We start from the raw sequence: 23,089 nt of genomic DNA, 5'->3' as shown, positions 1-23,089 counted from the left end.
GTAAATTTGTTTTGTTTTCCCTTATTTTTTTCTTCTCCATCCCTCATTCTTTCTATTCTTCCCTTCCGTATTATTTTTACACTTTGAACGTAGTATGTAAGTATTCGTCCTTTCGTTGTGTGTGTGTGTGTGTGTGTGTGTGTGTGTGTGTGTGTGTGTGTGTGTGTCCCCTCTTCCGTCTCAATATTCTTTTCAAACATAAAAGAATATTCGTAAAATCTGTGTCCTTCCTTCTCTTTTCTTCCTTTTTTTCCTCCTTTCTTCCTGCTCCTTTTTTCTCTTCCTCCCTACCTCTTCTCCTCCTCCTTCCTCCTCTTTTCCTCCTTCGTCTTCTCTTCTTTTTCTCTCTTCTCTTCCTCCTTCCTTTTCCTTCTTCCTCTTACCTTTTCTCCTCCTTAATCGTCTTGTCTTCCTTCTTCCTTTCTCTTCTCTTCCTCCTTTCTTTTCTCCTCCTCCTTCGGCTTAGTTTTCCTTCTGCCTTTCTCTTCTCTTCCTCCTTCCTTTTCCTCCTTCGTCTTCTCTTCCTTCTTCCTCCATTTTTCCTCATTTCCTTTCCTTTCTTTCATCGTGTTCTCTTCCTTCTTCCCTTTCTCTTCCTCCTTCGTCTTCTTCTCCTTATTCCCCTTTTTTTCCTCTTCTCTCCTTCCTCTCTCCTCTCTTTCTCCTCCCTTCACATCTCTCTAGCCTGCATATAAAACCAAGCCTTCGAATTTATATCTTTCTTCTTTTTCCTTCTCTATTTTCCTTCCACACATAAAACAATATCGATAAATCTGTGTTCCTTCGCCTCTCTTCCTCCTTCCATCTCTTCCTCTTCCTTCTCCTCTTCCTCCTCCTCCCTATCTTTGCACATATAAAACCAAGCCTTGGAATTTGTACCTCTCTTCTTTTTCCTCTTTTTTTTTTTCCACACATAAAACAATATCGATAAGTCTGTGTTCCTCCTCCTCCTCCTCCTCCTTCCTTCTCTTCCTCCTCCTTCTCCTCTTCCTCCCTATCTTTGCACATATAAATCCAAGCCTTTGAATTTGTATCTCTCTTCTTTTTCCTCTTTTTTTTTCCACACATAAAACAATATCGATAAATCTGTGTTCCTCCTCCTCCTCCTCCTTCTTTCTCTTCCTCCTCCTTCTCCTCCTTCTCCCTATCTTTGCACATATAAATCCAAACCTTTGAATTTGTATCTCTCTTCTTTTTCCTCTTTTTTTTTTCCACACATAAAACAATATCGATAAATCTGTGTTCCTCCTCCTCCTCCTTCCTTCTCTTCCTCTTCCTCTTCCTCCTCCTCTTCCTCCTTCTCCCTATCTTTGCACATATAAATCCAAGCCTTTGAATTTGTATCTCTCTTCTTTTTCCTCTTTTTTTTTCCACACATAAAACAATATCGATAAATCTGTGTTCCTCCTCCTCCTCCTTCCTTCTCTTCCTCTTCCTCTTCCTCCTCCTCTTCCTCCTCCTCCTCCTCCTCCTCCTCCTCTTCCCTATAATTCCACATATAAATCCAAGCCTTCGATTTTGTATCCCTCATATTTTTCCGTTTTCTCTATTTTCTTTCCGCACACAAAAATATATCTCAAACCTGCTTCCGTTAGCTCGTATGTTTGTTTCTGTTATTATTTTTCTTCACTTAGAACTAAGGTTGAGAATCTGTATCCTTTCTCTATAATATTATTTTTCTATTCACAGATAAAGCAAAAGTCTTATTTCTTGTTGGTCTTTTTTTTCTCCTTTATCTTCGTTCCAGACATAAAATAGAGGCTTTGAATTATGTATAACGCCTCATTTTCTTTCCTTTTTTCCTCCTTTCTTCCTCCTTCCACTTCTGCTCTTTCTCCCTTTTTCTTCTCCTCCTTCTTCCTCCTCTTTTCCTCCTTCGTCTTCTCTTCCTCCTTCGTCTTCTCTTCCTTTTCTCACTTCTCTTCCTCCTTTCTTTTCCTCCTCCGTCTTCTCTTCCTTCTTCCTCCTTTTTACCTCCTTCCTTTTCCCTTCTTTCATCGTGTTCTCTTCCTTCTTCCATTTCTCTTCCTTCTCATCTCATTTATCTTCTTTTTTATGTCTTCTTTCCACATAAAAATACCGAGCCTTTGAATATGTATAACTCTTCCTTTTCTTTCCTTCTTTCCCCCTAATCATTCTCTCTTCTCTTTTATCTCCTTCTCGTTCCACTCATAAAACCAACCTATAAAAACGTGTCTCCTCTCCTCCTATTTCCTCGTCCGCCTTCCTTCGTTTATCCTTCGCTTTTTCCAATGACTAAATTTGATTGTTTTTTCGACGTCATAAATTTCGTCTCTCCGTTTTTTTTTTCTTCTCTTTCCTCTCGTCGATTTCTTTCTTTTTTTTGTCTGCCTTCCTTCGTTTGTATTTCCCTTTTTTTCGACAACTTCAATCTGTCACTAAATTTGATGTAATATTTTTTCGTTATAAGCTTGTTTCTCCTCGTCTCTCGTTCCCTCTCTTTCCTTTCGTTGTTCTCTTTCCTTCGTCTGTATTTCCATTTTTCCGACAATTTCAATCTGTCACTAAATTTGACGTAGTATATTTTCGTTATAAGCTTGTCTCTCCTCTTCTCTCATTCCCTCTCTTTCCTTTCGTTGTTCTCTTTCCTTCGCTGTTCTCTTTCCTTCGTCTGTATTTCCATTTTTCCTACAACTTCAATCTAAGTCACTAAATTTAATGTATATATATTTTTTCGTTATAAGCTTGTCTCTCCTCTTCTCTCGTTCCCTCTCTTTCCTTTCGTTGTTCTCTTTCCTTCGTCTGTATTTCCATTTTTCCGACAATTTCAATCTGTCACTAAATTTGATGTGGTATATTTTCGTTATAAGCTTGTCTCTCCTCTTCTCTCATTCCCTCTCTTTCCTTTCGTTGTTCTCTTTCCTTCGCTCTACTCTTTCCTTTGTCTGTATTTCCATTTTTCCTACAACTTCAATCTCTGTCGCTGAATGATGTATATTTTTTTTCCACGTATAAACTTGTCTCTCTCCTCTTTCCTTCGTGTGCCTTCCTTCGCCTATTTTCCTCTTTCCAGCGACTCCAATCTTTCAAGAGAGGAATTCAAGACACCTTTGTATGCTTTTCGTCTTTTCCTCTGTCTGTTCTTGTATCAGGGCATCGTGTTTCTGGCTCTTTTTTATCATTTTATTACCCCGTTTTCCTCTTCTTCTCCCTCATATTCCCGTAAAATAAATCTACATACATAAAGAGGTATATAAAACTGCGGACGTCAACTTTTATGCGTTCGTTCTTCCTGTCTTTCTTTTTCTTTTCACACGTAACAAATTTATGGATGTTGTTTTCTCTCCTTTTTCTTTTCTTTCCTCCTTTCCTTCTCCTCCATTTTCTTTCCACACACGAAATAAAGCCTGTGATTTCTGCTTTCTTCTCTTTTCTTCTCCTTTCTTCCCCTCTCCTTCCTTCTCCTCCCTTCTCTTCCTATTCTCAAAACACAAAATGAAACCTACGATTGTTTTTTTTTCTTTTCTCCTCCCCTTCCTTCCTTTCTCCTTCCTTTTCCTCTCTCATTCTCCTCTCCTTTCTTCTCCTCTCATTCCTTCTACTCTCCTTCCTCCTCTGTTTTCTCTGCACACACGAAAAAAACTTATGGGTGTTGGTGTCTCTCCCTGTTCTCCCCTTCCTTCTCCTCTTCCCTCTCCTCGTTCTTCTCTCTCTTCTATCATCTCTGCACACACGAAACAAACTTATGGGTGTTGGTTTTCTCCCTCCTCTCCCCTTTCTTCTCCTCTTTCCTCTCCTCCCCTTTCTTCTCCTCTTCCCTCTCCTCGTTCTTCTCTCTCTTCTATCATCTCTGCACACACGAAACAAACTTATGGGTGTTGGTTTTCTCCCTCCTCTCCCCTTTCTTCTCCTCTTTCCTCTCCTCCCCTTTCTTCTCCTCTTCCCTCTCCTCCATCTTCCTTCTCCTCTATCATTCCTGCACACACGAAAAAAACTAATGGGTGTTGCTATTTCCCTCTCTCCTCCCCTTCCTTCTCCTCCTCCTCTCCACACACGAAACAAACATGAATTCTGCTCTTTCCTCCCCCCCTCCCCTTCCTTCTCCTCTTCCCTCTCCTCCATCTCCTCTCCACACACGCAACAAGACCGTGAGTGTTGTTTCCTTCCACACTCTTCGCCGGAGGGAGGGAAAGGGAGGAAGGAAGGAATAAATAAGTCGAGGTTTGGCAGGAGGGAGGAAAAGGGAATCGTGGAGGGGAAGGAAGGGAAGACCTGACCTCGACACATTCTTCTTATGCCTGGTATAAAATAAGGAGGAGGGAAACTTGGACTCATGGAAGAGCAGGGGATAGATAGCCCTTTGATTTATAACGAGATCCCCTTTTTTAGTGATTTGATTCGCTTAGAACTTGAGTGAAATTTGGAGTGATAGACATAAGTGAAATTGAAGACCTCTGTTCACTCATTTACCTTTCCTCTTTATTCCTTCATTTCTATAAACTTCTGTATTCTGTTTCTATGATCTGTATCTCTGTATTTCTGTATTTCAATAATCTTCTGGGTTCTGTATTTCTATGATTTGTATCTCTTTTTTTTCTGTATTTCTATAATTTTCTGTATTCTGTATTTCTTCAATTATCTGTATTCTGTATTTCTATAATCTTCTGTATTATGTATTTCTATAATCTGTATCTCTTTATTTCTGTATTTCTATAATTTTCTGTATTCTGTATTTCTTCAATTTTCTGTATTCTGTATTTCTATAATTTTCTGTATTCTGTATTTCTATAATCTTCTGTATTTTGTATAATCTGATGTATTCTCTCGTTCTCTTTCTCCTTCTCTCTCATCGCTTTCACTTCCATTTTCTGTTTCTCGGTGTCTCAGGTGTTTTGGGGCTCTTGAACAGGCAGCTTACAGTGTCCGCATTCCTCCCTCTTTACCTGCTCCGCCTCTTATTATGATAACAAATAATAATAATGATAAAATCTCCCTGTAGTCGTCTCTTTTCCAGCGTAATGAGGTCAGGTCGCTCAGTCGTTTTCAATCGGCTGTGCCCTCAACGATGGTAGCATTTTCGTAGCGCGTGAATGTGCTCTCGAGTACTTCCATGTCCTTCTTGTAATTAAGGGACCAGAACTGCACTGCGTATTCTTGGCGAGGTCTTACCGAAGAGTTATGCAAAGACAGCAATATCCCGTGTCTTTCAGTGGATGTTTGTCGCGGAGGAGGAGGAGGGGGAGGAGGAGAAGGAGATGGGACTGATGCAAAATAGGCATGAATTCGGGAAAGAGCAAGATTTGAAAGGAAATACAGAATATGGAAAACATGAAAAGAGTACGAGAGAGAGAGAGAGAGAGAGAGAGAGAGAGAGAGAGAGAGAGAGAGAGAGAGAGAGAGAGAGAGAGAGAGAGAGAGAGAGAGAGAGAGAGAGAGGGGGAAGACCCTCTTAATGATAAGTTTAGTGAAGGATTAGGAGTTTGGGTAACTTGATTGAGTAGAGGAGAGAGAGAGAGAGAGAGAGAGAGAGAGAGAGAGAGAGAGAGAGAGAGAGAGAGAGAGAGAGAGAGAGAGAGAGAGAGAGAGAGAGAGAGAGAGAGAGAGAGAGAGAGAGAGAGAGACTATAAGACCCTCGCGCATTTTAAGCCTCTTATCACCTCCTCTTCGATCCTCTTCCTCTTTTTAACTTGACCTGACCCTCTTGTAAACTCTCTCTCTCTCTCTCTCTCTCTCTCTCTCTCTCGCCTTCCAAACCGCACATATCTTCCTCTTAATCCTCCTCTTGCACACGTCTCCTCTTCCTCCTCCTCCTCCTCCTCTTCTCTTATTCCATTATCCTCCTCCATTTCTCTCTTCCTCTCATCATCTCTTGTTCACTCTTCAACATTCACCTTCTCTCTCTCTCTCTCTCTCTCTCTCTCTCTCTCTCTCTCTCTCTCTCTCTCTTCCTGGTACCACTTTCTTTTTCCTCCTTATTGTACTCCCACTTGATGCTACTTATGTATCTTCTAATCACTTTTTCTTTTGTCATTAACTCCCTTGAGGACATATCTTGCAACTTATTCTGTTTTTTTTTTTTTTTTTTTTTTTTTTTTTCTACTGGCCCACTTTTTTTGTAAGTTCTACCTGCTCTCCCGTTTTTCTTTGACCTGTTTCGTTATTCTTGACTCGTCGTTTATGTTTTTTTCTTTTGCCTTTTTTTGAGTTGCACACGAATAGTAAAAATTCAGAAACCTATGTTAATCCTGTACTTAATTTAATTCCCTTCCTCTGTTTCGAAATTCCATACGTTCTCTCTCTCTCTCGCTTTTTGTTTCTTTCCTTTATGACATTTTTTTCTCTCATGTTCCTTTATTTACTCTCTTGTCGCTGTGTATCGCATTTATCATTTATCTTTCTTTCTCTTTGTTTGCTCGTTTATTTATTTATTTCTGTCTCTCTCTGTCTGTCTGGTTCTCTGCATCTCTCTCTCTCTCTCTCTCTCTCTCTCTCTCTCTCTCTCTCTCTCTCTCTCTCTCTCTCTCTCTCTCTCTCTCTCTCTCTCTCTCTGAGAGTGAGAGAGAGAGAGAGAGAGAGAGAGAGAGAGAGAGAGAGAGAGAGAGAGAGAGAGAGAGAGAGAGAGAGAGAGAGAGAGAGAGAGAGAGAGAGAGAGAGAGAGAGAGAGAGAGAGAGATTGCCAATACTGACTAGAAAAGTATATCACAGACAACTACCCTTCACTAAAACCACCATCACCACCACCACCACCACCACCACCACCCTAAGCCTCCCGTTACCATGACAACCAGAAACTATCATCAACATCATCAGCCGTTCTCGCCCATTCGCTTGCTAGATCGATGTACTTTTAGCGGTTATCGGCGAGAGAGAGAGAGAGAGAGAGAGAGAGAGAGAGAGAGAGAGAGAGAGAGAGAGAGAGAGAGAGAGAGAGAGAGAGAGAGAGAGAGAGAGAGAGAGAGAGAGAGAGAGAGAGAGAGAGATCACCCAGCAACGGAAAGATCGGTTGTAATAAGGTGGAGGTAAGGTGGAAGGGAGAGAGAGAGAGAGAGAGAGAGAGAGAGAGAGAGAGAGAGAGAGAGAGAGAGAGAGAGAGAGAGAGAGAGAGAGAGAGAGAGAGAGACACGCAAAAGAAATAGCGGAGAGATTAGAGAGAGAGAATAAGAGAGAGAGAGAGAGAGAGAGAGAGAGAGAGAGAGAGAGAGAGAGAGAGAGAGAGAGAGGAGGAGGAGGAGGAGGAGGAAAGAGAAGACGGGAGTGAGAGAAAGGAAAAATGATGATAGGAAGAGACATAATGGGCATATTCCCGGCGAGAGAGAGAGAGAGAGAGAGAGAGAGAGAGAGAGAGAGAGAGAGAGAGAGAGAGAGAGAGAGAAGAGAAGAGAAAAATTATGAAGAAAACCTGCAAAGAAAAGAGAAAGAAAGACGCAGAAGAGATAAAAAGAAACAATGAATTATACACAAGGCAGAAAAAAGACTCATTGAAGAAGGCAGAAAAGAAGAAAAAGAAAGACAAGAAAGAAAGAAAGAGAGGAGAAAAGGAAGAAAAGAAAAGAAGAAAGAGCAAGTTAAAAAAAAGTACAGAGAAATAAGAATAAAGAAAGAAAAAGAAAACGAAGTACAAGAAAAGAGAGACAAACAAAAACAAGAGGTAAGGTCACAAAGAATCACAAACCTTTTCAAACACTCTTTTCTCTGTCAAGGTCTGGTGTTGAGGAAGGCAAATAAAGGGACGAAGATGAGGCGGTGCTCTTGAACAGGCGGTGAATTCAGTGTGTGTTTACCTTCGCCCCTGTGTGTGTGTGTGTGTGTGTGTGTGTGTGTGTGTGTGTGTGTGTGAAGGAGAAAGAAGAAGGAGAAAGAGAGAAAGAGGACAGAAACATAAAAGGCGGAAAAGAAGGAAATAGGGAAAGGAATGAGGGAGTGAATGAAAGGAATGGATGGAGTGTAGGAGGAAGAGGAGGAGGAGGAGGAGGAGGAAGAGGAACTGAAATGCAAGCGACGGGTAAAAAGGTAAGATGAACCTGAAGAGAGAGAGAGAGAGAGAGAGAGAGAGAGAGAGAGAGAGAGAGAGAGAGAGAGAGAGAGAGAGAGAGAGAGAGAGAGAGAGAGAGAGAGAGAGAGAGAGAGAGAGAGAGAGAGAGAAGAGTGTGATAACTTTGTTGGAAGGAAACACTAAAAAGGAAAAATCGATTGGACTTTGTAAAGGCTTATCTGTCCCAAAAGAGAGAGAGAGAGAGAGAGAGAGAGAGAGAGAGAGAGAGAGAGAGAGAGAGAGAGAGAGAGAGAGAGAGAGAGAGAGAGAGAGAGAGAGAGAGAGAGAGAGAGAGAGAGAGAGAGAGAGAGAGAGTAATGTAAACCTTGAAGACAAACTAACGTGTCGTCGCTGTAGGAAATTTAATTTGTTGCAGAACTAACTCTCTCTCTCTCTCTCTCTCTCTATCTTTTTATCTATATTAATAAATACAGACGAGGACGATATACAAACAACACAAACGCAACTTAAAATACAGACAAACACGAAACACGTCTTTTTACAACTCTTCTACGTAAACAAACAAACAAACAAACACTAAAAAAAAAACATATCCAGACAACACAAACGGAACACCAAGTACAAACAAACACGAAACGCGTCTTCAAACAACACTTCTCCGGTAACAAAGAAACTCAAACGTAAGAACCCTACATATACAAACAACACAAACATAAACACAGGAACAAAACAAACAAGAAACACGTCTTCAAACAACACTTCTCCGGTAACAAAGAAACTCAAACGTAAGAACCCTACATATACAAACAACACAAACATAAACACAGGAACAAAACAAACCAGAAACACGCCTTTATTGCAACACTTCCAAACCTCAACAAAAACAAACTCCTGCTCTCTGTCCTCTCTATCTCTATCTATCTTTTCTATTCCTGTATTTCTATCTTTATTATCTTTTCTATCTATTTCTTTCTCTCTACCTTTCTCTTTACCTTCGTTATTCTTGACGCGTTTCAGAAAAGCTTCCCTCGGCAACCCGCTCAGCAGTAGCAGCAGAAGGGGCAGCAGGGAGGTAGTAGTTGTAGTCTTGCCTCCGTTAGTGTTGTAGTAGTAGTAGTAGTAGTAGTTCATGGTAGTAGTAGTCGTAGTAGTGGTGGTGGTGGTGGTGGTGGTGGTTCCTGTTGGTGAAAGGGAAAGTAATGTTAACAGGTAAGGGTGATGAAAGGGATGACAGGTGTGCTATCAAGAGAGAGAGAGAGAGAGATAGATAGAGAGAGAGAGAGAGAGAGAGAGAGAGAGAGAGAGAGAGAGAGAGAGAGAGAGAGAGAGAGAGAGAGAGAGAGAGAGAGAGAGAGAGAGAGAGAGAGGAGAGGAGAGGAGAGGAGAGAAACCAAGAGAAAAAAAAAAAAATAAAGAGAGAGAGAGAGAGAGAGAGAGAGAGAGAGAGAGAGAGAGAGAGAGAGAGAGAGAGAGAAGACAAGACAAGACAAGACAAGACAAGACAAGACAAGACAAGACAAGACAAGACAAGACAAGACAAGACAAGACAAGACAAGACAAGACAAGACAAGACAAGACAAGACAAGACAAGACAAGACAAGACAAGACAAGACAAGACAAGACAAGACAAGAGAGAGAGAGAGAGAGAGAGAGAGAGAGAGAGAGAGAGAGAGAGAGAGAGAGAGAGAGAGAGGGTAAGGAGGGAGAGAGAGAGAGAGAGAGAGAAGACAAGACAAGACAAGACAAGACAAGACAAGACAAGACAAGACAAGAGAAGAGAGAGAGAGAGAGAGAGAGAGAGAGAGAGAGAGAGAGAGAGAGAGAGAGAGAGGAAAGGTAAGGAGGGGAGAGGAGAGGAGAGGAGAGGAGAGAAGACAAGACAAGACAAGACAAGACAAGACAAGACAAGACGAGACAAGACAAGACAAGACAAGACAAGACAAGACAAGACAAGACAAGACAAGACAACGACAATATAAATACAATACAAGACAATATAGAGAGAGAGAGAGAGAGAGAGAGAGAGAGAGAGAGAGAGAGAGAGAGAGAGAGAGAGAGAGAGAGAGAGAGAGAGAGAGAGAGAGAGATGAAAACTTTGAAAAACTTTGAAAAATTTTTTTTTTTTTTTTTTTTTTTAACGAAAACTTCACTCGTTAGTCCTTTTTTTTACGTTAAGAAAGAAAGAAAAAAAAGGCATCATTTCTTCGAGACTGACTAAGACATATGAAACAAAAAAAAATGATAAAGTGAAAATTAAAACGACAATATAAATAAATAAAATAAAATATACGAGATATTTTCAAAACATTCGGCTGTCTCCTCCTCATTTTCCTCCTCCTCCTCCTACTTCATCTTCTCTTTTTCCTCCCACTCTTCCTTTCTTCTTTCCTTTCTTATTTTCTTTTTTTATTCTATCATTCTCAGACTCTTACTTTCTCTCCTATTCATGTCCTCCTTCTCCTCCTCCTCCTCATCCTCCTTTTTATTTTTTCCTCTTCCTCCTCCTACTCTCCATTCTCTCCCCTTCCTTCCTTTTATCCTTCCTTTCTATTTTTTCCTATTCTTCACCTCTTCCTTCTTTTTATTCGTTTTCCTCCTCTTCCTTCTACTACTACTACTTTTCCTTCCTTTCTTTCTTCCTTCTTTTCTCATTCTTTCTAATTATCCTCCTCCTCCTCCTCCTCCTCCTCCTCCGTTTTCTTTTTCCCTTTTCCTCCTACTTCTCATTTTTCATTCCATTATTTTAGTTCCTCATTTGATTTATTGCTTCTATTTAATCTTCGTGGCGTCTCTCCCTTTCGTCCTTGTCCTCCTTTTATCCCTCCGTTCTCCTCTTCCCTCCTTCGCCTTCTCGCCCACTGTCTATCTCATCCATCTAGTGCTTATTGCTCTTCCTCCTTCTTTATTCATCTTCTTCATCTTCTTCCTCCTCCTTCTCATTTACTTCTTTTCTTCCAGTTCCTTTTTATCAACCGTTTCTTTCGCATCCACCTCGATTACTTCTTTTTCCTCTTTCGCTTCCATTCTTGTGGGTCAGAGGGTCTTGTTTAACCAGTCCAAAAAGAGAAGGAGGAGGAGGAGTAGGTGGAGGAGGAGGAGGAGGAGGAGAAGGTGGAGGAGGAGGAGGAGGAGGAGGAAGGAAGGAAGGAAGGAAGAAAAGAAGACTGACATATATTACTTTCTGTTCGTGGTTCCTATATCATAATGAGACGAGACAGATAGACAGACACATAGATAGATAGATAGATAGATAGAGTAAAAGACCACTTATCCAACACTTAAAACCGTCCTTCAGTAAACTTTTCTTAAACCACTGAAAAAAAGACGCTAACGCTAATTCAATGCAAAAAAAAAAGGTATGAAAGAGTACAGGTAAGGTTTAATTAATCTCGCACCTGGCCATTCATTACCGGGGAGGCTGAAGAGGCAATTAAAAGGGAAAGTAATTTAGGAGAAGGAAAGGAGGGTTGAATCGCCTCTTGAGTCTCTGAAAGCTATTGAAAACTCTATCTTAAGGGTTTTTGTGATGTCTTCGGCTTCAAGTGGCTGACGGCGAGAGAGAGAGAGAGAGAGAGAGAGAGAGAGAGAGAGAGAGAGAGAGAGAGAGAGAGAGAGAGATTATTTCCTGATTTTTTCTTTTAATTATTTGTTTTGGTTTGTTTTAATGATTGTAACTAAGATGTAATACCAGCGGTGTGTGTGTGTGTGTGTGTGTGTGTGTGTGTGTGTGTGTGTGTGTGTGTGTGTGTGTGTGTGTTTTCTATCCTCAACAAAATCTTTAATCATAACACAAAATTAACGGAAATATAAATCACACACACACACACACACACACACACACACACACACACACACACACACACACACACACACACACACACACACACACACACACAGAAACACTCCCCCCCTACACACACAATCACCCCCAACACACACAAAAAAAACCATTCAAAATCTACACAAACTCCTTTTAAAATCTCCTCTCCCTACCCCCACATCCCCACTTACCTGCCAAAATCAAGGTGAACAAGAACTCACTCAACCCTCTCTCTTTCTACCTCTCAGGGCGGGCAGGTAACCTCAGGACACACGCGCTACATTGATCACTCGCTGAGACTCGTCGGTCACTTGTAGCTCTCACGTCCCACTCCAACCACCCCGCCGCCAGCTGTTCGCCTCTTCTCCAACCCAACGTCTCGTACCAGACCCGTGAGTGTTAATGTGTCCTCCCCGTGGTATTTTATTTTTTGGGGTGTTTTACGGAGGCGGAGGAGACTGGTTTTGCATTTTTAAGTTATGTTTTGAGTCGTGATTAGGTTGTTTGCTTCGTTAGGTTCGGTGCTGTGGAGTTATGTGTCTGGCAGGGCTGTATAGGAAGGAGTTTTCGCACATCTGGTAACGCTGGTTGACAGACCGTGTTGTGTGTGTGTGTGTGTGTGTGTGTGTGTGTGTGTGTGTGTGTGTGTGTACCTGCTTGCATAAAACAGTAAATCAACACACATAAATATATATACCAGGTGTTTTGCAGGTTCAGAATTATACACGAAAACGGAACACCAAAGAATTATAATTTGTGGCAAAGTAACTATTTTATTTTGTTTCGAGTCAAGAATAGCGAGAGAAGAATGAATGGCCCTCCCTCTCGATGTGTGTGTGTGTGTGTGTGTGTGTCAGGGGAATAATATACAGGCACTGCGCAATAATTTTATTTCACTCACAAATTGCCAAGACGTCGTTCAGCGCGAGGTCATACAAGGCCGTTATAAGAGTGGCCAGGCGTTCACACAGTCTAGTGAACGCCGACGATACAAGAGAAAGTGAAAAGGGAAGTCTCGTAAGCGTAGAGTTTTTTCGCACGTCCAAGAATAGCGCTGAAGAAATTACACCCAAGACCAGCGCACGTAAATATTAAAACACACCGAGGGAAGGAGATTCAAAGCTGTGTAAGGCGATGTCTCTTCCCCTCATATCATTCAAACAAAGCTCGGGCAATACTAGCATTCAAACCAGCTCTTTAAACCGAAGAAAAGAAAGGAAAAAAACCTAACCAATCACGGATTTTTTTAAGCATACCCAAAAGGACAATGAATAAAATAACAGAAAGGGAAAACCAATACCAAGAAATTCTAATCACCCAGTCACAGTAGAATTCCAGACAGCCTTAGCCATCGAAGGAAATAAAAGATGTACCAATGTCAAGAAATTTTAATCACTCACTCACATCATGATTCAAGAAAACATTAAACCATTGAAGAAAAGAAGTACCAATATAAAGACGGTCTCACAGTATTACCAATTGAAGAAAAGAACTATCGATATCAAGACAATTATAACATTCATTTACAGCAGACTTCAAGAACAGACATTAGCCATTGAAGAAAAGAAGCAACAATATTAAGACAGCTAAAACACTCACTTACGGCAAAATTCAAGAAAGAGTTAGCCATTGAAAAGAATACCACCAATTCAACAAAGAAAACGAAGAGGAGGAGAAGAGTGCAGCATCAAGAAGAGTACAGATCAAAGAGGAGTTACAGCATCCAAGAGGAATTCAGCATCGAGAGTAACACAGCATAAGAAAGGACTGACGCTTTCACACTCACACCTAATCAACGGGACGCGGAAAGCGAGTCTCCGAATCACAAAAGCCAAAAGTCGTAATCCATCAGGTCAGAGTCGGGGGAAGTCGTAGCAGAGGTCTGATCGAGGCTGGACTTCTTGGGGGCGTTCCGGTGTCTCCTTCGGCCCTCAACAGCACGCACCCCAACGCCTACAGCAGACAGCTTTGCCGCCGTAGGAGGGTGGGCATGCTCGCCAGCAGGAGCCTGTGAGGAAGAAGAAGGACGGTGTTGATTGAGAAGCAAATAACGACGAAAACTACGCAGATAATCTCAAACGTTTCGGGTCTTACTCCCACCCTCCAATGATGCACGTTTACTAATTCACTAACCTGCCTTAAATATACGTAGCACAACACATAAGGAAGACTTCTACATTTCTAAACTATATTCTTAAACATTTTACGGCCTACACATTCCCACATTTAATATGCCTTTCGTAGAGGTTGCGGGTGTGTCCGTGGGTAGGTTTTTGGGCCTAGTAATAGTTTGACGAGGCATCTGTGTCGTAAATGTGGAATATCAACTATCATCTTCTCAAACATATTAAGGCTTCCACACTCCCTCATTGGCTAAGGCTTTCGTAGAGGTTGCTGATATGTCCGTGGGTAGGTCTTTGGGCCTAGTAATAGTCTGACGAGGTATCTGTGACGTAAATGTGAAATATAAACTATCATCTCAAACATGTTAAGGCTTCCACACTCCCTCATTGGCTAAGGCTTTCGTAGAGGTTGCTGGTATGTCCGTGGGTAGGTCTTTAAGGCTAGTGAGTCTGACGAGGCTTCTGTGTCGTGAATGTGAAATAAAAACTATCATCTCAAACTTTTTAAGGCTTCCACACTCCCTCATTAGATAAGGCTTCGTGGAGGTTGCGAGTGTGTCCGTGGGTAGTTTTTTGAGGCTTGTGATTCTTTGACAAGGCTTCTGCGCCGTGAATGTGAAGAAAACACACTTGAGAACCCGACGAATCTCCTTTGTGGCCTTTGGAAATAATTGTTGTGGGATCCGAAAGTGTCTGAGTATGCGAGCTTAGGCAACACTGAAAGGGGTCTGATCCTATGAGGAGTATTTAATATCGTGGTGGGATGAAGAGGCTGTACATCATTGCCACCGTCTGAGTGATATATTTTAGTAGACTTAACCCGTCCGCTACGATTGGCACGGATTTAGCCTTTACTGGTAGCCAGGAAACATATACTCCCAGGTCTTTCTCTGCCTCTGTGGTGGATAGTGGAGTGTTTCCCATGTGCTGGATATCCCCTCCCAAGGTGCAGGACTTTATATTTTACTTCATTGAATTGTAAAAGTCACTTTTTGATCCATTTCTGTAGCTCGGTGATGTCTTCTTGTAGGAAATCCGCAGTCAAGGGGTTAACAACGGTTCTCTTATGCAACGCTTGAATATTTACAAAGGATTAAATGCCGTGAAAGGAGATCAAAAACCTTCTTCTGTGGGTCTTAATATTCTAGTGAAGGAACGAGGAATGTATATTTTTTTTATTTCATATAATTTCAGTTGTCTCTTTCGTACTATATAATAATGTTCAGTTTTCAAAGAAGTAACTAAAACATGATGAAAAAAGTAGAACAAGTATAAAGAGATTTTTTTCACAGCAAAGGAAGAAGCTCATGATCAAAACATACATCACATACACACACACACACACACACACACACACACACACACACACACACACACACACACACACACACACACACACACACACACACACACACACACACACACACACACACACACACACACACACACACACACACACACACACACACACACACACACACACACACACACACACACACACACACACACACACACACACACACACACACACACACACACACACACACACACACAGCTATGCACTGCTCTAGTAAAGAAAGTAAAACGAGAAGCCAAAAAGAGAGAAAGTCGAATTGGGAAACCCCTTGCTTAACAATACTCCCACCCCGAAGAGCAAACGAGTCCACAATCTTCTTTACTCACGTCTAGAACCGTAGTCTTGGTCGACCTGAAGCTTGGGAGGGGAGATCAGCGGCCTATGTCCCTTGCTTGGTCTGAAGTTGTCAGGAATTGGTGCCGGCAGGATCTGGGGCTGGACGTACTGCGATGCGTGTCCGAGGGCCGCCAAGCAGGCGAGGAGTAGGAGGACTCGCATCATGCCAGAAGGGAACCCAGACGGACAGTGCTTTGCTGCCTCCGCCGTGGGGCTTATATAGGCGGGGAGTTGACGCCCATATCCGTTTACCACACCCTACCTCTCCTCGCCCTGACTTTTGTTGTGCTTGTGTGTGTGTGTGTGTGTGTGTGTGTGTGTGTGTGTGTTTCCCGTGTGACGCCTGTGTTCGTTTGTCTTGCTCTGACACGTTCTGTTTGGGTTTGTGTGTGTGTTTGTCTCGCTTGACTTGCTTTGTCTTTGTTTTTATGTGTGTGGGGGTGGGGGTGGGGGGGCCTGTGTGTGTGTGCGTGTGTGTGTGTGTATGTGTGTGTATGTGTGTGTGTGTGTGTGTGTGTGTGTGTGTGTGTGTGTGTGTGTGTGTGTATGTATGTATATATGTGTGTGTGTGTGTGTGTGTGCGTCCGTTTCTCTCGCCGTGGCTTGCGTTTTGTGCTCGTGTTTCGTGTTTTGGAGGTTTGAAGGCAGAAAGTTAGCTCTCCCAAGGCCTTTACATTCTGTGCCACCTGGAGATGGATTCAGAAAGATTTCGCAAAGTTACAGATTTGTTAGCCCTCGTATAGGTAACGTACGCTACCGCTACCGAGCGAGCTATGTGTGGAACCAGAAAGGTTTCTGAAAGGAGTTAGGATCGCGTTGATTGGCCAGAATCTACGTAACCAGCTATGACGTCATAAGACTCGCCAGCGAATCACAAGCGTGTTTTCAGAACCGTCAGCAAATCGTAAGGCAGCCGACTTCATCTGTGGGTTCAAAACAACCCGTTCTCTTTTTACATTTTCCTCCTTTTTCCATTATAATAAGACACAATGGCTATTTATAACGTTTCTAAGACCATATTTTTTTATTACTTTTTTTTTTACTTTTACGTGAAGATGATAAATGATGTATTAAAAGGTTATTTTTTTTAAGGTAAACTATACTAAATCGTAATCTGGGACCATTTCGTCGTCTGCTTCACAATAAGCGGGCAACCACGTAATGAGCCAATAGACTTTCTGTTGCCTGCATTTTCATGTTTCCATGTTTCCATGTATAGTCAGTCTGTCGGCTCCCAATTTATGTGCTGTCACCCGACAAAGACCCTTGGTCCCTCCACGGAAGGACAAATCTAGAGATAGATGGATGAATGGATGAGGAGGAGGTAGGAAGATGAATAAAGAGAAAGGAAGGAAGAATGGAAGGGAGGAGGGAGGTCTGGCAGTCCCCCGGGCGTCGTTGTTGCTGGGAAAACGTATCGTACCGTCCACACTTCTCTTGCCTCTCAAAGTGTGTATATCTCGTTTCCAACACTAATATGCCAGCAGATGCTATATTCAGCTATAATCGTCCATTTCTTTGTTGAAAAAAGTATCAATGATAACGCTATTAACGCAAATCGAATGCATTTACTAAGTTACCTGAGGTATCTGTAAGTTACCGCACACTTTACAGAATCTTAAACCTTTCTGGATCCAACGTATACGTTACAAAACCTTTCTGGATCCACTGGTAGCGTACAATGTTACGTAAGCTGACTTACAGAATTGTAACGCGTTTCTGGATTCCACTCCAGGACAGTTTTCTTCTCCTTTTTTTGTGTTAACGTTGGAAGTCCAAAGGCTGGGGGGGGACAAGCAATCTCCGCGCCGTTAAAACTTGAAGCACGTTTTCACTCTTCACGAAACAAGTTTTTGTGTCCTGTTGGCCTATAGTTGTGTTCTAGTTAGTCCCAGGTACAGCCCAGTCGGGCTCTGGTGAACTGCGTTCATGTTCGATCGGTAGGTAATATGATAGTGTTTTTGATTATGCTGTCTTTTAGTTGCTTCATTTTATCAACTGACAAACCCATGGCTCATTATATACAGAAAAGCATTACCTTTATGCCTCTGATATACATAAGAAAGCAGTATGTACGATATATGTGTGTGTGTGTGTGTGTGTGTGTGTGTGTGTGTGTGTGTGTGTGTGTGTGTGTGTGTGTGTGTGGTGCGGGTGCTGGAGGAAAGGAGTCTTGCAATACCATCACCATTATCTAACAGGCATCATACGTACATGTGTTAATCGTGCTTCACATGAGTTGTGTATTCGAATACGAATACGAATACTTCAAATTCCAACGAATACGAATTCATTTTTTTTACAGCAAAGGAGACAGTTCAAGGGCATAAAAAAGAAAACAATACTGAAAAAAGAAGCCCGCTTCTTACTGCTCCGAAAAAGAGTGCAGAGCAGTGGCCGAAAGAGAGGTCAATTTCGGGAGGAGAGGTGTCCTGATACCCTCCTCTTGAAAGAGTTCAAATCGTAAGGCAGGAGGAAATACAGATGAAGGAAGATTGTTCCTGAGTTTATCAGCGTGAGGGTTGAAAGAGTGAAGATGCTGGGTAACTCTTGCATAAGGAGTTTGGACAGTATAGGGATGATCATGAGTAGAAAGTCGTGTGTAGCGAGGCCGCGAAAGGGGGGGAGGCATGCAGTTAGCAAGTTCAGAAGAGAAGTCAGCGTGAAAATATCGATAGAAGATAGAAAGAGAGGCAACATGGCGGCGGAATTTAAGAGGTAAAAGACTATCAGTAGGAGGAGGAGAGCTGATGAGACGAAGAGCCTTTGACTCCACCCTGTCCAGAAGGACTGTGTGAGTGGAGCCCCGGGGCGTAGCCATATCTCCTACGCGGCTCCAAAAATGAGGATACTGTCATATCTCCTACACATCATTAGTCATATCTCCTACACCAAAATGGTGCATGCGGCACATCTACACCAAAATGATACAAACAGGTTATCAAAAAAATGAGTACCCCATTTACCCTACACCAAAATGATACAAACAGGTTATCTCCTACACATAAAATGGAGTACCCACCATTTCTCCTACACCAAAATGATACAAACAGGTTATCTCCTACACATAAAATGGAGTACCCAACGTTTCTCCTACACCAAAATGGTGCATGCGGCACATATCCTACACAAAAAAACAGTACCCAGCATATCTTTTACACAGAGAATAATATTATTAGGGCCATGAACATTAATTATTAATACTCTAACCATTGCACCACAGATAAAATAAGTGTTACACAAGGTCAAGGCCGCACAAAACGTCAGATTGGCCATAACTTCGGTTCTCGTCATCGCAGAGACTTCAGACTTGGTTCATATTTTAGCTCATGGAAAGACGCACCTTGCATGGCCTTGACCTTGAACTTTGACCTTGACCTCGAAAAGTTCACCCAAGGTTAGTGTTTCCAAAAAAATATAATTTCATCAAATTTCGAAACAAATGCTTCCATATGATGTACCTTGCGTGGCCTTGACCTTGACCTTTGATCTTGACCTCGAAAAGTTCGCCCAAGGTCAGTTTCCAAAAAAAAAAGAACTTCATCAAATTTCTGAACAAATGCTTCCATACGATGCATATGATCACAGTTGATGCCCATACTTATTTTCAGGACGATCTTTGGCGGAGGTGTGCACTCGCCGAGTGCTATGCGTCTCGTTGCTTCTCTATTTAATCTTCGAGGCTTCTTTCCCCTTCGTCCTTGTCCTCCTTTTATCTCTTAGTTCACCTATTCCATCTTTCTCTCACTCTCTTACTGTCTCTTTCTCTTCCATTTGGTGCTTCTGCCTCTCATCTTTCTTTACTCGTCCTCTTCCTCCTCCTCTTTCTCCTTCTTATTTGCTTCCTCTCCACTTTTCCTTTTTATATAGTTTATTCCACATCCACCTCGATTACTTCTTCCTTCTCCTTCGGCCCCTTTCTTGTGGGTCAAAGGGTCTTGTTTAACCAGTCAAAAGAAAAAAAAAAGGAAGAGGAGGAGGAGGAGGACTGATTAATATTAATTTCTCTTCGTGGTGCTTACATCATAATGAGACAAAAAAGGATAGATAAATAGATAGATAGATAGATAGATAAATAGAGGAATAGAACATATCGAGCACATAAAACCGTCCTTCAGTAAATTTTTCTTAAACCATTGATAAAAAAAGACGATACCGATGATTGAATGCAAAGACAAGGTGTGATAGTGTCTACAGGTAAGGCCTAATCAGTATTGCACCTGGCCATTCATTAGCGGGGATGCTAAAGAGGCAATTAAACGGAAAGCAGTTGAGGAGAAGGAAAGGAGGGTTGAATCGTCTCTCGAGTCTCTAGAAACTATTGAAAACCCTATCTTAAGTTTTTTGTGATGTCTTCGGCTTCAAGTGGCTGACGGCGAGAGAGAGAGAGAGAGAGAGAGAGAGAGAGAGAGAGAGAGAGAGAGAGAGAGAGAGAGAGAGAGAGAGAGAGAGAGAGAGAGAGAGAGATTTTCTCTGAGTTTTTTTTTTTTGTTGTTGTTGAATGACCAAAACTATAGCCTGTTTCACCAAGATATTACAGGCGGCCACGCCACCTATTTTTCTCTCTTGATTTTGATTAGCTCTGTGGCAGGCAATCACCGGGCAGAACCCGTCAGTTTGCTTCCGCCTTGGCCGCTGGCGTCGCGACTCTGCTATTTTCTTGGTTTTCAAAAACTATCTGGAATACTTTAAGGCCTACCTGTGTTTTCTTACTAGCATTGCCATCCTTGAGTCATTACCTATAACATTCATTCTTTAACACAAGACGACTTATTATTTTTTCTCGTAGATATCATGTGATGAATGAAGATACTTCTATCTATATTAAAGTTAACAGTGTACTTATGGCTGTGTTTTTTTGTCTCATCATGATCTTTGACAGTTTAGGCACTGTACATGTTCAATGGTGAAATTGCGTCGTTAATATTTCATGGTGATTTTGAGGTGCTAACATTTTTTTATGCATCACATAGCACTTAGAGGCAGTGTGAGCGCAAAGCAAGCTTCCTGGGCCAAGCAGACGAAACTTTTCCAGCGCGGTGCATGGCTGCCACTTCGCCAGTCAAAAATGAAGATCATGAAGTGGTGTGGCCGCCTGTAATCTCTTGGTAAACAGATTATGAAATCTGCATTACCGGCGTAATTCACCGCGGCCTGATCACGTGTTGGACTCGTAAACGCCAGCAGGTACCCTCACGATATGAGCAAGTGCTCTTTATCGTCGATCTCTGGGTACTGCCAGGACCTCACACACCACACACCCCATCCCCCTTGCTCAAGGGGGGACAGTAACCACTCTTAGTCAACGGAAAGAATCCGGTCTGAGCGGGCTCGAACCGCCGCCCTGTCAGACCGTGAATCTTGGCAGCGCAGCGCTCTAACCAGTTGCGCCACGGAGTGTGTGTGTGTGTGTGTGTGTGTGTGTGTGTGTGTGTGTGTGTGTGTGTGTGTCAGGGGAATAATATACAGGCACTGCGCAATAATTTTATTTCACTCACAAATTGCCAAGACGTCGTTCAGCGCGAGGTCATACAAGGCCGTTATAAGAGTGGTCAGGCGTTCACACAGTCTAGTGAACGCCGACGATACAAGAGAAAGTGAAAAGGGAAGTCTCGTAAGCGTAGAGTTTTTTCGCACGTCCAAGAATAGCGCTGAAGAAATTACACCCAAGACCAGCGCACGTAAATATTAAAACACACCGAGGGAAGGAGATTCAAAGCTGTGTAAGGCGATGTCTCTTCCCCTCATATCATTCAAACAAATACTTTTCACTGAAAAATACCTTCTTGACGTGACTGTGTATCGCACAGTTCTAGAGTTATGCAACGGATAAATGAGTTCATGAGCCTGTAATTTGCACGACCATTACATGTCCTCCCAGGAGGCTGGAGTTGGAAGGAACAACGGCTGTTATTTCTGATAATAATTTTGAAGTATTCGTCAGATTATTCGCAGAAAACGAATGAGAATACTTTGATTTCTTTCAATAATTTTTCGAATACGAATACACACAAATACGGTATTGGAATATATTCGAATACGATGACCGAATACGAATACTCCATCCCTGGTCCCCAACCGTCCCTTCAGCCTTACCTCGGGCCTTAAACCCTGTGGAAGTGTCGTGGGCGTGAGGGCGGAGGGTCACGACGGAATGTTGGTGCTGGAACGTGAACGCGAACGACTCCGATTCCGGTGGGCAGTGGTGACGGTGAGGCCCGCCGCCAGCAGCACCACCAGGAGCCACAGGAGGCGCTTGTTCCGGTGCTTGTGTGTTGGTGTCTACACAGGAAGTTGTCAGCCTGCTCTGGTGCCGGGCGGGGCCACAACCTCCTTTTCACCGCTGGGCTATCGCTGGGTGTAAATACCCGCCTGCCTGTGTGTGTTACCTGGAGCTCCCGCGTGGCCTAACACCCGGCGGCTGTCCATCAATGAATTTATTTATTTTTGAAGAGGGACGTTCTGTTTTAGCAAGTGTAGTTTTGGTTTCTATTTCTTACGTGATACATTTGGTTTTCGAAGGGATTTTTCCATTGTTGTATATTAGGTTTACATTGTGTTTATGAAGCTGTACATCATCATCATCATCATCATCATCATCATCATCATCATCACACAGGCCTTTCCCAAACACTTCCATCCATGTCTGTCCTGTGACTCTTGTGTCTTGTCTCGACGCCCAGGTGCCGGTCAGGGCCGCGGCCACCTTTTGACCGCTGTTGTTTACTGTTTATTGTGCCTGACAACACCTGCCTGATGGCCCTGGCTTCCCACACGCCCAGGGCCCCGCTACACCGTGAATGATCTCACCCACCGGTACTGTCTGGCGTGGTGTGGATAACCTGTCACGGCTAGAACAAACAGGAAGAGCATCCGGTTGTTTTCTACTGGGTAGCGGCCTTCACTTACATGTTCCTCAGTGTGTGTGTGTGTGTCCTTATATCATGAGAACGAATGTAAAGCCCTGCCTACGACTTTAACTCTTTCAAGAGGAGAGTATCAAAATATCTTTCCATCCGTAATTGACCTCTCTTCAAGCCTCTCATTCTTTTTCTTTTGTTGGGGCAGCGCTTAGCGGGCTTTTTTATTGTTATTTTGTTTGTGCTTTGCCTCTAAGCTGCCTCCCTTGCTGTAAAATAAAGTACAGTAGAGGGCGAGTACAGGGCCGTTACCAGGACTTGGAATTCGGGGGCTATATGTATTTGGGGGCTTTACTTTTTTACACTTTCCTTTTTACGTTTCTTTCTAATGCAATGTCTTGTGCGATCATGTAATGAACTCAGTTTCATTATACAAAGTATTATGATATAAAGTTACTAAAGTATAATATTCATTAACTTGATATAATTTTGATGTTTCGTATGTTTTTCTTGTGTTCTAAGTGACGAACATCCGGGAGAGGCGGTGATGGGTTTCGGGAGACTTACGCCGTGTTCTAAAACGTCTCGTCACCTTGGTTTGCCTGTTTGAAAAGCCTCTCGTATAAGTATCTGGGATTT

At 42.5% G+C, this 23,089-nt stretch overlaps 2 protein-coding genes and 2 long non-coding RNA genes across 6 annotated transcripts in view; 2 read left to right on the top strand and 2 right to left on the bottom strand.

The window, feature by feature from the left end:
- LOC127008583 (suppressor of lurcher protein 1-like) overlaps positions 1 to 22,116 on the bottom strand; it is a 33,665-nt gene extending 11,549 nt beyond the window's left edge. Inside the window, exons 1-2 of one of the 2 annotated variants that reach the window (XM_050880796.1) lie at positions 21,687 to 22,116; positions 8,947 to 9,132 (exon numbers count right to left, since the gene is read on the bottom strand). In XM_050880796.1, coding sequence (XP_050736753.1) covers positions 8,947 to 9,085 — 139 coding nt within the window. In that variant the 5' untranslated portion in view covers positions 9,086 to 9,132; positions 21,687 to 22,116. Of the gene's footprint in view, positions 1 to 8,946; positions 9,133 to 11,965; positions 12,162 to 21,686 lie in introns of those variants that run through there. The other variant, XM_050880795.1, reaches the window with a different exon arrangement.
- On the bottom strand, positions 13,148 to 15,798 carry LOC127008584 (hyastatin-like). The gene is made up of 2 exons (XM_050880798.1): positions 15,581 to 15,798; positions 13,148 to 13,782 (listed from the first exon to the last, which is right to left on the bottom strand). Exons 1-2 carry the CDS (start codon positions 15,753 to 15,755, stop codon positions 13,706 to 13,708), a joined length of 252 nt encoding a protein of 83 aa, XP_050736755.1. The 5' UTR covers positions 15,756 to 15,798; the 3' UTR covers positions 13,148 to 13,705.
- On the top strand, positions 13,789 to 15,359 carry LOC127008588 (uncharacterized). Its single transcript, XR_007761197.1, has 2 exons — positions 13,789 to 14,216; positions 14,356 to 15,359. It is a non-coding gene; the product is annotated as an uncharacterized LOC127008588 (long non-coding RNA).
- Positions 16,679 to 21,278, top strand: LOC127008590 (uncharacterized). Of its 2 annotated transcripts, none has more exons than XR_007761199.1 (2): positions 16,679 to 18,527; positions 18,644 to 21,278. It is a non-coding gene; the product is annotated as an uncharacterized LOC127008590 (long non-coding RNA). The 2 variants fall into 2 exon arrangements; XR_007761200.1 differs by having other exon boundaries at positions 18,581 to 21,278.
- Positions 22,117 to 23,089: the final 973 nt, after the last annotated feature.

Source organism: Eriocheir sinensis, chromosome 38, assembly GCF_024679095.1.
Source record: "Eriocheir sinensis breed Jianghai 21 chromosome 38, ASM2467909v1, whole genome shotgun sequence".
In the NCBI taxonomy this organism is placed as follows: Eukaryota; Metazoa; Arthropoda; class Malacostraca; order Decapoda; family Varunidae; genus Eriocheir; species Eriocheir sinensis.
This window is presented reverse-complemented; position numbering and strand designations above follow the sequence as displayed.